Source organism: Cnephaeus nilssonii, assembly GCF_951640355.1.
Source record: "Cnephaeus nilssonii genome assembly, chromosome: 11".
In the NCBI taxonomy this organism is placed as follows: domain Eukaryota; kingdom Metazoa; phylum Chordata; class Mammalia; order Chiroptera; family Vespertilionidae; genus Cnephaeus; species Cnephaeus nilssonii.
The window spans coordinates 61,017,789-61,035,855 of record NC_137082.1 but is presented as its reverse complement, the minus strand read 5'-3'; the positions used below and the strand labels follow the sequence as shown (position 1 = coordinate 61,035,855).

At 38.8% G+C, this 18,067-nt stretch overlaps 1 protein-coding gene across 2 annotated transcripts in view; it reads right to left on the bottom strand.

The window, feature by feature from the left end:
* PTPRM (protein tyrosine phosphatase receptor type M) overlaps nt 1–18,067 on the bottom strand; it is a 642,938-nt gene that overhangs the window by 324,724 nt on the left and 300,147 nt on the right. For both annotated transcript variants that reach the window (XM_079785235.1, XM_079785234.1), the window contains exons 6-7: nt 15,688–15,862; nt 10,133–10,426 (exon numbers count right to left, since the gene is read on the bottom strand). In XM_079785235.1, the coding sequence (XP_079641361.1) occupies nt 10,133–10,426; nt 15,688–15,862 (469 nt within the window). The remainder of the gene's footprint in view (nt 1–10,132; nt 10,427–15,687; nt 15,863–18,067) is intronic.

The following is an 18,067-nucleotide window of genomic DNA, read 5'->3' as shown; positions in this document are numbered from 1 at the left end:
GGTTTGATAAGAGAGTGCATCTGAAAATGCTTAGGGAACAATGAACAGAAGTACACAGCATGTATAAGGTCAAAGATAAAATCCACCTATTTCCCAATTCGTGAAATTGGTTCTGAACAAGCTGAGTTTGATATTCCAGGCACAAGTAAATAGCATACCTGGCTGGTTAGGAGTGAGTGAACTTTTCCTAATATGTCCTGAAGACAAAGGCCATTCTGGAACTGGCTCTTCTGCCCTTGGGTCAGAGGCACAGAATACAAGTCTGCCTCAGAAGCAGCCTTCATAGTGAAAGATTTTACCCGTGTATTTCAATTCCTTAGAACCACAGCATCATGACCCCATCACAAATCTCATTCAATAAGGGTCCTCTACCTTCCTGAGATCTGTAGGCAAATGAGCAAAGGGAAAGATATCCCCTGAGACACCTGGGTCATACCCCATAGACTGCCTTGCTACTCAAATCAAATGATGGTTATCAAGCTCTGTGTGTTCGGGGCAAACTTAGAGGTGTTACAATATTGGGCAGTACCCCTCACTCTTCAAAGAGTTAAAATGTCCAAAATGTTCATCAAGTCGCTAATAATTGTAACATGTCCCATACCACCGAGTAACAAGATCTCACAGGTCAGTAAAACATTCACATTCTGTTATCTTTGCCACTCTAGGTCACTACGTTGTTCTATCCTGATAACACTTGAAGAATCAAAATGTTCTCCTAGTTTCTAAACATGTTGTCATTTTTTGACATGAACTTGAGAAGATACATATATCTTTTGTTTTACTTAAGGCAAACTGCAATTTGATGTGTGTGTGTCAAACAAAACCCAAACTACTCGGCTTAATAATTCTATTGGGAGATTTTTGCCATAGTAGTATGTATCCTCAGTTGTAACAAGTTTCTTAATTTTACAAAAGGATCAGAATTTATTAGCCAGCCTACTTAGAGTTCAGGGTGAACCAGGTGAACCAAGTACTCTGCTAACCATTTTTTATGCCTTATCCCATTTCATTCTTCCAGCAGTGCTATGAAGAGGTACTAGTACTGGTAGAATATTGATTAGAATTATTAGAAAACTTAGATTCAGGACATTTTAGTAATTTGTTGAGGTATTTTCTAGCTCAACCCAAGACAGTCAGACTTTGAAGTGAAGAAAGTTAACCAATAAACATTTGTCTTCTCTAAATATGTCCAACATATTCACAAAGCAGTGACAAAATTACAAACCTTTGTGGTAATTTAGACTGGTCAATCATACTACAAATTATATATTAAAAAAACCATAAATATGCAGTACATATTGATTATGCAGGGGGTCCTAGTATGTAAATGCTTACATAGAGACCATAAAATACAACTCTATTGCATCATACATTTGATGAGGCATTTAATCTGATACAAATTAATAATTTTTTGCTAAATATATGGGATTTGGGATAAAATTTAGATAACCCTGGGTATCTTTAAATATTGTGCAAAGAAGATTTAGTAGCTGTCATCCTTTTTCTAGAAGACTCTGTTGTGGGAAGCAAATGTATCACTAAGCATTCCAGTGGCCTCAGGACCATACTCAACATACTATAGTTGGTACTCAATAAGGGACAAATACTGATAACATTGATGCTTCGCTGTGATAGCAAAACCCCCTTTATAGAGACTAATGGAATCAGAGCACTAGAACCGTGGTTGGCAAACAACTGTAAGCCTACTTTTGCCCCATCTTGAAAAAAATGTGGCCTCAGATAGTTCTGTGATATTTTTCAGTGTTAGACGACCCATCAGAGGCACAGCTGGGTGAGGTAACTGATAATCTCCAGATCTTTTCATTTTCTTAAACTCCTCAGCTTATTCGAAGCTACACAGGAAGCTGCCTATGAAGGCTTCCGAATAGGGCCTAGAAGTACTGCTGGTATGCTCATTCTTCACAGCCAAGGACCCTGCCTGACACCTTTCTGGGAACCATCTCTGCACTCAATTAAAGTCAATGGATGACTAAAAGCAACTGTGTTCTTTTGTCTGACCCCTTTTTAGGTTATTTTTATTAACCTATTGAATTTATTAGTAACATTGTTTAAGCACTTCTAAACCTCTCACACAGATTTCTCTGTGTGGCCAGAGTTTAGATGGGAGAAAGTGCTGGATTGAGGTTCAGGTATTACAAAGCCTGTGGGGCATGAAGATCTGTAAGGAAGGAAAAGAATGTATTATAATACATAAGGTGCCGCATTGCTACTATGTTATTGTCCTCTGCCCAATTCAATGCCTTATCTCTGAAGTCTAATAGGGAAGATACTTTTTATGCTCTTCTAATGTTTATAATTTTAAAAGGTTCTTAATGGCTCAATGTGTTGGAAATGCATTAAAAACATATTGCCCTTTGGCAGAGCTATTTTAGCATTAGAATTAGAACACTTTAATTTTTCCCCTGGTAAATAAACTTCTATAAAAAATAAATCCTGTTCCATTCAATGAGGTCCTTGGCCTGTATTCCTTCTGAATAACAGCCATTGTTAGATCTTAGACGAGTTCCTAGCTGCTCCTGAGGGCCCATGGGTCAGCCCTGTAAGTCCAAACACATGTTGTAAAGCCGGTAGCAGCTTTGTACAGAAAAGACAAATCTGACTATCCTTGATTTAGGAAGAAAACAAATCCAGTCTTGGCCGTGTTTAATTTCAGATCAGCACCACTGAAACCAGACTGTTGTTTTTTTTTTCCTCTCACAAGAGGAACTGAGAGTAATACATAAATAGACATGGGCTGGCCTTCAGTGGAAAGCAGGCATCATGCAGTTTGGGCTTTGTATAATGCCAAGAAACTTACTACTCATTTCCCATATGGTAGTCTCATTCAGGTGTACTTAAAATGAGCCACATTTCACAATCAGGGTGAATTAAAATTTAAAAAGCAATATTAACCTAAATCTCATGTGGTTTAGACTGGACCTGGTGGGAAAGAGTATGCTTCTACGTAAACCACACTAAAAGACTTTCTTAGGTATATGATAATACAATACAGAACTTCAGCTTTGTAGTTCGCAGAACATTCCCATAGGCAAGGATGCAGGACCTCTGCCTTGAAGGGCTGCGGATCCCTTGCTCATGTACATACGTGTTCATCAAAGTGCATGGGCAAGATAGGAGAGGGCTGCACAGGTACATGTGTTCCAATGCAACAGTACAACTACCATGCTGGAAACAAGAACAGGCGATACAGAAAAATGTACATCATAACAGGATGGCACAGTCTCTCTCAGACCAAGGAGCATTGGAAAATGAGTGATTGGAAGGAGATGAAACATATGTCCCACCTCTTGTGTCACTAAAAGTACTACAGATGAAATGGCTATAACCGCATATCATCAAAGCAACTGAGTAGAACAAAACCAAATGTTAATGTAGCACATATTCAATGTTTTGATTTTAGTTATGTAAAAGGTTCTGATTGGCATATATAAAACACACACCTCTACAAATAGGTATTAAACTCACTCACCCTTACTAGTTTAAAATAATGGCATATTATTTTAAAAACCCTCTAATTTCTTATATAACTCTTTATTATTGACCTATAGAAACCGACTGTTGATGGGATGGCTATAACACTCTGACATAGTACTTCTAGGTACTTATTTGTAATTCGGCTCTCTGGAAACACAGCAGCACTACCTTCTTCAGTAGGCAAGATTTCCGTAAGTCATAAAGATAAAGGATTTTTAAACTTTAAGAATTATTAATTTAATTGAAAGCCAAAATTGGTGCTTAAAGTCTCAAGAATCCCATAAGCTAAGCATATGTAACACAATTATCAGAGTAATTAAAAGGGTACAGTTACACATGCTATAATATGAATGAATCTTGAGGACATAATGCTATACAATATGCTAGACACAAAAGGACAAATTCTGTATGACTCCACCAATATGTGGTACACAGAGTAGTTCAATTCATAGACACAGAATATAGAGTAGTGGCTGACAGAACCCAGGGAAGGAATTATGGTGAGTTAGTATGGGTACAGAGTTCCAGTTCTGCAAGATAAAAAAGTTGTAGAGATCGGATGACTTAACATTATTGAACTATACACTTAGATAGTTAAGATAGTAAATTTTGTTATTTTACCACAATTAAAAAATTTTAAGGTAATATTTTAATGATCTACTGCCTGTCCACTCTCTATCGCTTTATCTATTTTTCTTCAGAGCATTTATCATATTACATATCCATGGATACATATTTGTTTATTGCATGTACATGTTCCCCTTTCCGATACTCCCAAATTTATCAGTTCTGAATGCAGGATCTTGTCTTGTTATACCTTTAGGGCCAGCGAATGTACCTTGCAAATACGGGTGTTCAATAAGTATTTTAGGAATAAATCTTTAAAAGGTGTAATCATTTGTTTTTCAAAGATTTTTAGTTATATTAATTCTAAAGAACACATTCAGTTCAGCTTTTTTTCACTCTCACTAGTCTTAATTGTTAAGTCTTGAGTTTATCATCATCCTTCTTTGACTCCTGGGGCCAATTATTAGCAAGCCACTTAACCACAGTTAAACAATAACTAGGATACATAAAAAGCAATATCCCAAAATAAAACACATAAAAAGTCCACTGTGGAAATTAATCTAACTGCATTATCCGTTTCTCTTTTTCAAGTAGCTACCACTTAATGGCTTGTGATATACAGGCTGCACATAATTATAAGAATAGAAGATGTAATAGAAAACACAAACTAAATTGCATTTTTCTTAACTGGATACTGAAGTAATTTCAACTCTCTGAGGTTACCCAACCATAGCTGAACTGCGAAGTTGGAAAATAACTAGATATGTGTTTAACTCTTGAAACTAGTTCCTGACTATAATCATTAAAAAAAAAAATACACCATATAGGCAGAGCACTTTTATAACTTGTAAAATACCTTTATAGATAATATATAATCTAATATTCAAAAGAACCTCTGACAGGGCAGATGTCACTGCCCTTATTTAAAGATGAGGAGGTACACCTGGGCCTGTGTGGCTAAGTGGTTGAGCGTAGACTTATGAACCAGGAGGTTGTAGAATCAATCCCCAGTAGGGGGTATGCAAAAGGAAGCAGATCAATGATTCTCTCTCATCATTTATGTTTCTATCTCTCTCTCCCTCTCCCTTCCTTTCTGAAATCAATAAAATATAATTTTAAAAATAAAGATGAGGAGGGACATTGACACATGGAACAGACTGATGATCTCAGAGGGAAGGGGGGCAGGAGGGCAGGAAGAGATTAACCAAAGCCTTATATGCATGTATACATAACCCATGGACACAGACAATAGTTCCATGATGGGGGCCAGTGGGGGGAAAATACTTTCAACAATAAAGTTAAATTAAAATAAAAAAGATGAGGAGGTAAAACCAGAGAAGTTAAGTGATTTGATCAAGGTCGGAATTTTCAGATGCACAAGAAGCGAGAACTCTGGAAGTGTGCTACAATACAATTCTTGCAAGATTTCGGAGCAGGTAATGAGATTGTATCTATTAACCACACGTGAAAATCAATTCCACTGCACAGCGTAAGACAATAAATAGTGATCTGGCCATTTTAACGCAAGAAGCAAAATAGATTTTCATGGATGTCACCAAAACATGATAGGACAGATCTCATTGGTTCAGCACAAAAATGAAAAGAAAGCTTGTCCCAAAGAAACAGATTTAATTTCAAAGAACGAAAGAATGATGTCTGTCATCAAGTCAATGCTCAACTGCAGAAAATTCTATGAGACCATATTATAAAACAGTGGTCCTCAGATTTTCAGTGTATCAGATAAGTAAATTTCTAAAACATCTAAGGTAATGAGATCAGGTTGCCAACATCTAACTCCTTTGATTGAAAATGTTAAATAACTTTAAAAATTTTAAATGGCAGTTAACTTTTATTAACCACTAGCTATATGTAAGATGCTCTTCTAAGCACCTTCTTTCCATTATGTATTAAGGCATCATGGCCACACTACACGACACATACTACTATTATCTACAACACATATATTATGACTAGAAGCCCAGTGCACAAATTTGTGCATGGTGGGGTCCGGCTGGCCTGCCCCAATCGAGGCCAATCAGGCCTGGGCCGGCATGGGTGAGGGACGCAGGAGGTTGCGGGGGGCCAACTGGGGCCCTGATCAGCTGGTTGGCCACCACACTGCGCGTCATAGCAACCAGTCGTTCCAGTCGTTCTGGTCGCTTGGCTTTTATATATATAGATTATCACCCCTGTTTTATGGATAAGGCAACAGAGGCCCAGAGAAGGTTAGCAGTTTTCCCAGGTCACATATATAGTTCCGGCAGAGCCAGAACTCAACCTGAGCAGCCTGGTCCCAGAGCCTGTGTTCTCAATTGCTGACTCTGGCTCTAGTACTCTCTGACATCATCATTTCATAAAAGGGATATTTTGCCCTGACCGGTTTGGCTCAGTGGATAGAGCATCGGCCTGCGGACTGAAGGGTCCCGGGTCCGATTCCAGTCAAGGGCATGTACCTTGGTTGCTGGCACATTCCCAGTAGGGGCTGTGCAGGAGGCAGCTGATCAATGTTTCTCTCTCATCGATGTTTCTAACTCTCTCTCCATCTCCCTTCCTCTCTGTAAAAAATCAATAAAATATATTTAAAAAAATAAAATAAAAAGGATATTTTAGCATAAAACCCAGGCAGGATATCTCAGAATAAAAGCTACGTCTTAAAATTTAATCTATTTAGCAGTATTAAAAACTCACGATTTTTCTCCCCTTTTGCTCAGATTTTTGTAAGCCTCCACTGCCTGGCAAAGCAGGACTTGATAAGCATAATTATGGAGTTCTTGGGCAAAGATAACATAGGAGCAAAATTCAGACTATCAGGGTAGAAACATATGATGCACCATCCCAATAGAAAGAGAACAAACAACACAGGAATCGTAGAATCTTCATATTGAGATTCTTCAGGTTCAACCAGCTCAATCCTCTTCAGAGTACAGGTTCCCTTCTACACTGTCAGGTTATGCTGGAATGGATAGGCCATTGGAAAGCCACTATTCATGATTCAACCCTAGACAAATTTGTACAGACACTGTTCTTCTCTACTACCTTTCTAATTTCTTTCCATCATTCCTCACTAGTTGAGCAAGGTTCCAGAACCATTCCTATTCTGGGTGCTATCTCTTGAGCACAGTCTATTTTATGTTCTCTTTCTTAAAATGCAGGAATAGAAATAAACACAACAGTTATAGGGAAGCTAAGCAGAACTGGTAGAATAAGACTATCACCTCATTTTGCTTTCTTAATACAACCTAGGATTATATTAGATGTTTTTGGGGGATGAGGCAATAGCCTCATATTATAGATTCATATACATTTAAGCCAAACACTCCGTTTCTTTTTTATGTATGATGTTGCTAATTTTTATTACTCTAGTACCATACTTGTACTCTTGGCTTTTAAACCATACCAGATGGATGTGGAATTATTCCTCCACAAGTTCAAGCTGGCCAAGGACATTTCCACCAACTCTGCAGAATGTGTAGAGTCCCTCCCAGCTTTTGAGACCCATGACTTGCTCTTTATGAATCCTAAGTGCTCACAAACCATCTGAGCAATAGTCTGCGGCCACTATCCAATTTTTCAGTCTATAGTTTGCAGCAGCTGTCTTTTTCCTTGTAACTCAGACAGCTTTCCACAATGTCCCACTGCTCACCAACAGCAGTCACCAGTCTTATCTTCAGATTTTCTCAAAGGCCTCAGGTCAAGAGAGGGTGAAAACATATTTCTTCCTCCAGTAAAAAGTCTCATTTGACTTCACTTCCCTCACCCACATACTATGCCTCTTATTTTAGTTCTGATTCTCTCACCTAACAATTCCTAGGCCTGACTTGTTCAACTACAGCCATTTCAAAAAACATTTAATGTCAGTGCATGACACACCAGGAATAATGTCAACGGCAGGTTGCAATGGTAAGAGGAACAGAGTGCTTTATCATTGGGCTCCCTTGCTTAAGTGAGGCTTAGTACTTTAAGATACAGTGTTGGCATGCAACTATCACTTCAAAATTGGTTTTAGTTTTTTAAAAAAGAACTGTCAAGCTATTATAAAGGATCCCTGTCTCTTTGAGAGTTATATATTTACACATCATGCAGCAATAACAAGAGGCTTCCTAAAAACAGAAATGCATGCATTGTACTCTAGGGAAATGTATATAGTAATTGTGTCAATAACTGAACTATACAGGGAGCAAACCAAGAGAAAAGACAAAATATGTAAAAACAAGGGAACTAGAAACATAAAGTAGGTGGGGTTGTAGGTGGCTAGAATAAAACATTGTCTCCTCTCCCCAGTCTTGAGAACTGAAATTCTAACCTTCTTTTCGAGAGAGAGGGAGACTTCACTATATTGGCACACCCCAAACAGGATTCCTCAAAATAACACTGAAGTGGACTAACACTGAATGTACTGCTTACAGAGCATGCTCAGAGAAGGACAGAGATTATGAAGGCTCTCAGCCCATCCGTAATAAGGAGATCACAGTATCTGCCCTGGATACTATATAGGCAGTTATAAAATAAATTACAGATTTGAAAGAAATTCCTATATTATAAAATTACATGTACAATGTTTTCCACAGCTATTGTTTGCATTACAACAGATAAGAAATGATTTCACAAAAAGGAAGGGACATTTATTCATCTAAAGAGAATGAGGAAATGACATGGCTTACAGAGCTGAGGAGGAGAAAGGGTTATCAAACTCCTTCCTCCTTGGACCCACCAATCAGGGCTGTGGGTCCAAATAGCAGTTCTTATTCCAGAGACCCGGCACTGAGGGTGACATGAGCATGCCGGTGTGGATCTGGCAAACATACTCGGGCCCATCACCTATCCCCAGAAGAAAAATTTACTTGCTCCCCTCTCTAACAAAAACCTTAAAACGGGGAGAGATCAACCAAAGGACTTGTATGCTTGTATATAGGCCTAATCAATGGACTCAGACAATAGGAGGGTGAGAGCATGAGTGGGGGGGATGGAGGGGTAATGGGGGGATAAGGACACATATGTAATAACTTAATCAATAAAGAAATTAAAAAAAACTTAACACAATCAAACAAAAAAACTAAACAGAATTTTTTTCCATGAATTTTGAACTTGTAGAAACAGTATACTCCAAATTATAAAGAAAAAATGAAACATCTACAACTGTTAAGGTTTAATCATGTCTCCTACCAGTCAGGGTCAAACTGTACTCTCAGTATTTTTAAAACTAAAAAAGAAATGAAACAGTGATGTGTGTCTTCTTAAATAATGCTATCTGAATAATCAATTAACTCCATAAAAATTTATGGAATCTCTTCACCTGAACCCACAATTGAGTAAAAAGGGGCTGTTCATTTAAATAATCAAAGACACTTCAGTATCCCAATACACAATTTCTCTCTACTTCTGGCGAGAGAGGAGCCACACAGAAACAATACCATCTCCTCTAATGGGAGCTACCTTCAGGTTTTGATTTTTACAGGACTCGCCATTTCTCTGTCCATCAACCCTACTTTTATTTAAGCTGCAGAGCGGGTTCAGCACAGTCAATTAGAAGTATATAATCTAAACTCAAAGACGGCATGCAGCCCACAAATCACCCCTGCTTATTTAACAAATGGGCTCCATGTCATTGGCAAGCAGCCCTCCATTAAATATCCATCAATAAAAACACAGCTTTAAAGCTATCTCTTAGATGAAATCTATTATTCCAAAGCTTCTCTAGGCTATAAACCTATTAACTGTGAACATAAAACAAAGGGGCCAGGAGGAGAGGATCTGACCTATAAACAGACATCATTAAAGCAGGTATCTGTCAACTTTAGTGATAATTCCTACTTGAACTGTGTGATACTCATGGGAAGGTGTAAATAAAGAATGGTAAGAGAAAGGAGTGGAAACTGCCTGAGAGATACTCCAAGCCTTGAGGTCCCAAAATCCATAGGTTGTTGGGCTACTGTGTCCAGGCAAAGGGAATTATCTGTTCCTGTTCAGGATGCTGCCAGAGCTGGGGGAGCGTTAGGGCACCTGATGAACACCAATGCTGCAGGTCAACACCCACAAAGACAATGACAACAGTCCCGCTTCCCACACTCACCAGCACACTTGGTTCTTGTTCTGAGGGCTGGCCCAGGAGATCCAGTGCCACCCTCCCCTGGCCTGGTGAGGAGAACGCTGATCTCATACTCTGTATCCGGGTCCAGGTGCCCAATCTTATAACTCGGGGAGTCCACTGGCTGCCGGTCATTCCAGCTCCCACTTGCCGTGCAGTATTCCACCTCTCGGGCAATGATGGGCCCGTCACCGTTGATGGAGTTGGCATTGAGTTGTATCCACAGGTAGGTTGCCCCCACTGAGGCCAGCTGAGGTGGAGCAATTGGAACTGGTGGTTCTGAAAAGCAAACCCAAGAACCATCTTTCAGACACTCTGGTCTTCAGTTTTGAAAGAGTTAAGCACAAATCAATTATGAAAACACAGAAGACATTAACATTTCTGGAATAAATTGATTAAAACTGTTTTGTTAAAATATATTTTTATTCGTTTCAGAGATGAAGGGAGAGGGAGAGAGAGAGAGATAGAAACATCAATGATGAGAGAGAATCATTGACTGGCTGCCTCTTGTACGCCCCCTATTGGGGACAGAGCCTGCAACCAGGACATGTGCCCTTGACTGGAATGGAACCTGGGATCCTTCAGTCCACAGGCTGATGCTCTATCCTCTGAGCCAAGCAGGCTAGGGCTTATTTAGGTTATTAACAAAAAGCATACTGATACAGGTTCTAACAATGTTCAAATGTGTGAAATAAACCATTTTTAAAATCTAAGCTTGCTCGAGTCGGTATATCTCTAGTTTCTTTTAGAACACCTCTCATTTTTCTCAGCTACACAGACTTCAAAGGATCTTTTCCACTAAAAGTAACTTCTTAAAGCTCTCACAAGTGGTGGTATTTAAGCTCTAGAAGGTACTCTATTGTCAACCTCCTTACTGAGAATGTCTTTGAAATCATCAAAGGTGCTAGTTATCTCTATCATTAAATTCCACTTCCTTATCTTTATAGTCAAAATATCATCACTTTAAAAACAGGGCTGAAATTATAGTTTATTTCATCATAAATGCACATCCAGGAAGACTCATTCCCAAGAAATGATCACAGTGGATTCATTTAGCGTCAGGAGAAGCCAACAGAGTAGACAACGAAGTCCACCATGCTGCTGTTCTGGGCACTTCCAGTAATGGATCTTTTTAAATCAGTGAACAGAAAGGAAAGCTCTGAAGCAAAGCACAAGCTATGCCCACTTGATGAAACTCTAAGTAATCAACAGCAAAGACTCTTTACAACCCAAGAAAGTCGCTCATTAAAACCTGAGACCAACTCTTTTTCCAGATGATTGTCTAAGAAGAGAAGAGAGAGACAGATAATCTTATTTTAAATAGCATTCCCAGTATATTATTCAGGGGCTAGTTGAATGGCTCTTCATTCCATATGCCAATGTCATTATGAGTGGTATCACACATTATATTAGGAAAGAAGATAATTGTATAAAATATTATATTAATGAATCTCCATATTAAAAAATAAAGATCCAGTGATTTATTTTAAAAAATATTTCTGCAGGTCGTTGGTGCCTCTTTGGTGTGTTTTTGCTTTCAACTCCCCCTTGAGCTCATATGAATGCATGGAAAATAAAGCACGCTACGTTTCATTACGCTTACGCAGGCTTGTGGCACATGCACCTAATTGATCACAGTCATGTTTCCTGCTGAATGAAACCTCAGGACAGCTAGTACCATCTGACCTTGGCTTCTGAGATGATACCAGGTGACCCCTAGACTGACTAAAACACCAGCAACATCAGTTCCCTTTGCTGGGGTGGGGTATCTTTGTTCTTTTCTGTATTCAAGGTGCATACTGACTTTCTAAAAGAGCTGGGGAATCTCAGTAGATGGAATCAAAATAAGACACTAAAGGATTAATTTTATTTGGGGGAATACCAAATTGGTGTAATTTACTAAAATATTGTTCCTGTTGTTTATAAATTACAAGTTTTTGCTAACTTTTCATTTTTTAAATTTTTCTGACTCAACTCATAATGATTTAACATCAGTTTATTTCATTAGGGTGATTCATTGAAACAGGACATGAAACGGGCCTTTTATAGTAGATCATAAGACATTTATGCAGCTGGATTGAAAGAGCAGTTAGTTAATTACTCTAATGTTGCAAATGCTAGCAAGGATAGCTGAACTGCCATTCAAAATACAATTCAGGGGCAAGGCCACAAAGGTTAGTGAGCACACCAATTCATTTAGGATATTATTATCTGTAGCCTAAAATAGACATATCTTTAATGCTGGTCCTGAGAATATTTTCTCTACTGATTCCCTATTAAGAAAACAACCAAATATGTTCAATCAAATGAGAGATGTAACTAGAACCTGGAAATAATTGAAATAGATATTCAAAAGGAATTGTGGGTTGCTGGAAGCATCAGTACAAAAATGTCAATATTTAAATTTGAATACATTTCCCAAAGGGAAGGAAATAAGGAAAGGAGGGAGGAAAATCTATACTAAGCGATAAAAAGCAATTTAAAATATTTGATTCAAATGAAAGTGAAAAGACATCATAAATAATTCTAAATCATACCAGCAATAAAAGAATTTATACACATATAGATACATATACATATTTCTAATTGATATATATATGTGAATGCCTAATACATATCTCATATAATTAAATGAGATATTGATATATATGATATATACATGCATTTTGAAAATTATATAAAATATTTTTGTTGTTGATTACCAAAAGCAATGTTACCAGAGGGAAAAGAGGGTGGAGGGAGGTTGAAGAGGGGATAAATGGTGATGGAAGGAAACTTGACTTGGGGTGGTGAACACATAATAAAATATACAGATGATGTATATAGAATTGTACCCCTGAAACCTACATAATTTTATTAACCAATGTCACCTCAATATATTCAATAAAAAAGAAAAAAGAGCAATGGTAGATATCAATAAGATAAGAAGAATAGTTAAAAAGTGACCTGGGCTTCATTTGGGAAGTTGGCACCAAATCAGTGTGTGGCCATAAGAAAGTTATACACTCTATGGATTGTAGTTTTTCCCATTAAAAAAAAAAAGCTAGCACTCCAAATATTACATGCCTATAAAAAACTGTTAAAATAGATACATGCGGCCTAAAAATGTCATTGTATCTTTTAAAGTAATCATCTCAAGGTAATACTTTATTGAACTAGTAGAATCCAGCATGGTATCTCAGCCTATATAATAAAAGCATAGTATGCAAACTGTCCCCTTGACCAGGAGTTCCTTTGGGAGTTCGACCAGGGGACGGGGCCAGCTGGGGGAAGGGAGGGAGGCCCTGGCCAGCAGCGGTGGCAGGAGGCCCCAGCTGGTGGGTGATGGCAGTAGCAGGCGGCTGGAGGAAGTGAGGGAGTACCCGGCTGGCAGCTGGCAGCTGCTAGGCAACCTACCAGTTCAGGAATTTCATGCACTGGGCCTCTAGTTTTAAAATAAAATATATGCAAAATATGGCTATAAATTAGTAAATGGGGGAAAAGTCAAGTTTCAGATTTGAGCCATGACTACAAGCCAGTTGTCACAGGCTTTGGCAGTCTGCAGGGGTGGGAACAGGCGCCTGGACATTTGTATCACAATGAGCCAAGGTGCTCCTATGCTGTCGTAAGACTGGAAAACTTATGCTGCATAAGGGTGAACACTCTGTGGGTTTGTTTGATCTATCAGAGTAGGCACTTCTAATTCACTTATAGCTTCCAACAAATTAACTTTTCCACAGAGGCAGTTTTTAGAGAAGTGACTTGACTCGCATCGTATTGATCATGAAGCATGATGCCTCAAAAACACGGGCTGTGGCTGGTCACTGCGACGCTAATGTAGCAACCATAAATCAGGAACCATCACAAGGAACTAAACCAAGATGAAAATTATGGAATAACAACGACAATAAAGAACTGAGCCGTGGAAACACCGTGGCTGCTCTACTGGATGGGTTGGCAAACGGTGTCCATTTTCTACAGGGAGACACCTCACCTCCCAGATGCTCCACAGAGTCTGGTGAGCACGCCTATGAAGCGTCTCGGTTTCCTTACAGATATCAAACCTAAACTCAAACACTAGCCAGAGCAGCTCGTAAAAGATTCTCTAGAAACCAAAAATTCATGGGATCTGATTTGGCAAATAATTTTCAAGCAGATATTTGGAGTGTACTTCCTGACACCGAACACTCTTGCTGCTGATTAAGAATGCTGGAGGGAGGCTCACCGGTAAATGTTTTCTCTCATAAGCCAGGGGTGACTGGTACCGGCAGCAGTGATTCCACAACAGAAGCACCTGCCAAAATCACCTCTCGATTTTGTAACAGACTATGACCCTCAAGCTTGTGATTCAACATGAGTGATGTGGGGGAGGGGAGAATGGGTGGGCAGGCATTCGTATTTTTTTAAATTTGGAAAAGTCCTACTGACATGCGCTCCCAAATGAAGAGCACTAATGTACTGGAGCTGAGAGGAAGAATCATCCTGTCCTCCTCCCCCTCCCTATCAGGCACCTACAGGGGCTGGCTGCTTATTAGGCACCCTTATCTAAGTGCTGTTCACAGACTTCTTGCTTGTGGTCCTTCCGATAAGGCAGGTAATATCTTATGTCTATTTTATAGATGAAGGAACAGAAACACAGAGAGAATAAGCTACTGGCCCACACCCACATGGCTAGTGCTGGGGTTTGAACCCTGCAGCCTTTAAAACCACCTGTATAAAGAACTTTCCTGGCAGAAGCAATAGCTCATTTAAAAGAGATCAATTTTATGTTCCATATTTAGCAAATTTAGGGAAGAAAGTTGAAAAAACAGGCATCGTTCTATTCTGCTGGGATGAAACAGCAATGGTCTGGCACACGTTGTCTAAATATCTCTCATGGTACATCTGAAAGTCCCAATTATCCTGTCTTGGACCAAGACTTGCCTTAGCAGTTTAATACTATAAACTCCTCAGCTCACATACAAAAAAGCATTAAACAAGGTAAAGAAAACTTATCCCTCCCCCTTTTTCCCCCTTTATCCCCAACCTTCCTGAATATAATGGCTCAATTTTTCAGTCATGCAAAATATGGTAATAGAACCTAACTGTAACATTATAAATGTTAACTCAGAATTATCAATATGGCTTGTGTGATATGACTGAGCATTTTTATACTGACACTGCTTCATTTTATTAACCACCCTACTATCATAAACACCCTGGCTGGTGAATATTTGCATTTTAAGTGATTTTCTATCAGTAAAAAATTTTTATTCCTTAAAAAAAATTTATAGGTTGTAATTTCTGTATACAGAGTTGGAAGGAGAACTTGCCAAGAGCACATTCATTGCTTCGTATGCAACTAAACCAACGTGAACAAAATACATTTTTCAAAAATATTGCTCACGTGCAAAATTTGTACTTAAAATGCAATCCATCAATATAGCCTGTCAACAAACTACTGTTCAGAAACATACAAGGATAAGTGTGAGCTTAAAACAAATAATGAACTCACTACCGTGTAAAATATCTATTTTAACAGACTATTTGGGGGGGGGGGGGTATAAAAATACATTAAATACCTTTAACTACCAATTCAGCATAGTTTGATATGCCAACACCTCCTTCTGTGCGAATCATGCAGCGGTACTTTCCAGCATCTCGTTTTGTCGTATTCACAACATTAAATGAAGCTATGAATCGTCGGGAGCTAGTCACCTTTATTTCCTTCAGAGGAGCATCTCGTACATCAATGCCCTGTATTAATGGGGGTGGGGAAGGCAAAAAGAAACAATATCAGTTGTCATATCAAAACAGCAAGACACCTGATGACATATCATTGATGTTAATTCCATACAGATCTTGGTTCCATTGTTTATTTCCCATGGGCAGTTGTTCCAGGAGAACAGCTGGCCAGGAAACTGAAATTCTGCTGTATCAACAATTTCAAGATTGAGGGATGCAAAATTCAGTGTGCAGACATGTCTTGTTTTTGCCCCTTCAAGGTATTAATTATGTTAAATTAGCTCAACAGGAGGAGAGAAAAAGCATATGGAAAAATTCTTTATTTTCCTCCCAAACTATCAATATTTGGTCTTTTCATAATACGTTATCATTATTTTCACGCTTGGCTAGGAAACAAAATTAACTCACACGTTACCCTATGACTGGCCTCATTTTATATATGAACAAATAAACAATTTATACAGAATTACATTAAAAATGTAAGTAGGCATTAGCATATTCCTTCTTGAGTAGGTTTGTAGGACTAGTCCAAGCTTTATGATATTGCTCCTGAATGTACACAATCCAAGCAGAAATATATGCTTAACGTTACCTGATACTGAAATGCAACAAGAACAGCTCCTTTTTACATCCCATAGTCTCAGGACCACATAAAGCAGGTCCCACCACTGGGGCAGCTTCATTGTAGACTATCCCTGATACATTAAGTAAGTTTTTAGTTTGCATACTTGGAAATCCATTCTATACTGTCTATAGTGTAAAGCCCAAAAGAAGTTTACCAATTTTAGTTCTATTTTTTTTACAATTATCAGGAAAGAGACTATATTTAAAATGCTATTTTTGAGTTTTAAGAGAAAACAATGCGCAAAGACCTTAAAAGCTAATGCATGATGACACACACTATATCCATTTACTCACCTAGCAACCATTTTGGGGTGCCAATCCCATGCTATCATTGTGTTAAGACACTATTGGGCTCACAACAATGAACTAACAAAAAGTGGCTTCAGTTAGTGGGAAATATAGGCCTGAATACATAATCACCATCGATGGCTTAAGTAATGAAGGGACAGATCAGGTGGCAGCCAGAAATCACAATGTGACCCAACTTTAGGGACGGTGGCCATGGGAGGTCCGTTTGAGGAAGTGACATTGGAACTGAGATCTGAAGTGGGCAAAGGGGGAGGGGACAGCTGGAGTGGTGAAAAAGAGCTGAAGGCCTTGGATGTAGGTAAGGCAGCCAGTAGAACCAAGGAAGGAGGCAAGCACGTTTGCATTCAGGGACTTGCAGGCTATATTAAAATGCTTGTATTTATAGTTATGAAAGTACTAGTTTACGAAACAACAGAACTCATATGTATTACTTGGTGATTTAAATTATGCAAAGTCCTGCCCTAGCTGGTTTGGCTCGGCGGATGGAGCGACAGCCTGTGGACCGAAGGGTCTCGGGTTCGATTCCAGCCAAGGGCACGTACCTTGGTTGCAGGCTCCTCCCCGTCCGGGGCTTGTGCAGGAGGTAACCAATCTGTTTCTCTCTCATCGACATTTCTCACTGTCTTTCCCTCTCTCTTCCACTCTCTCTAAAAAAAATCAATGGAAAAAATATCCTCAGGAGAGGATTTTAAAAAATAATAATAATAAAAGAAAAACGAACTACTTAAAAAATTTTAAAAAATAAAAATTAAAAAAATAAAAGAAATAAATTATGCGAAGTCCTTAAAAGCTTTTATTTGTGATATTTTCTTTGACAGAATGTCCTAATGGACATGACTTTGGGAGTTAGACTGACCAGGGTGTCAAACCTAACTTCAAGGTGATTTATCTTCCTAGAGCCTCCCTTTGCTCATTTGTAACAAGAACATGAAACAACTCACTTTCAGGGTTGTCATGAGGATTTAAAGATGCATTCAAGGACACTGGCATACTGACTGGCACCACACATGAGTTCAAGAAGAAAGGCAGACAAACTCTCAAAATACCACCTTTTTACTGATGCTGCAGAATATGGCTGATGTGCAGTAACAATGGGCTCACTAATACTGAAAGCACAGAATTAAAACGACTCACCCACACAGCCACAGACCGCATTAGAAAATCACAAGGCCTTCCTGTATGTTGGGAGCTGCTGTAAAACTCACGGGATGGAGGAACAGGGTTCACATAGGGAGTTAGCTCCCAAAGAAAGGGTTGGGCTGTGCATGCTCAGAGCTTCCTTCC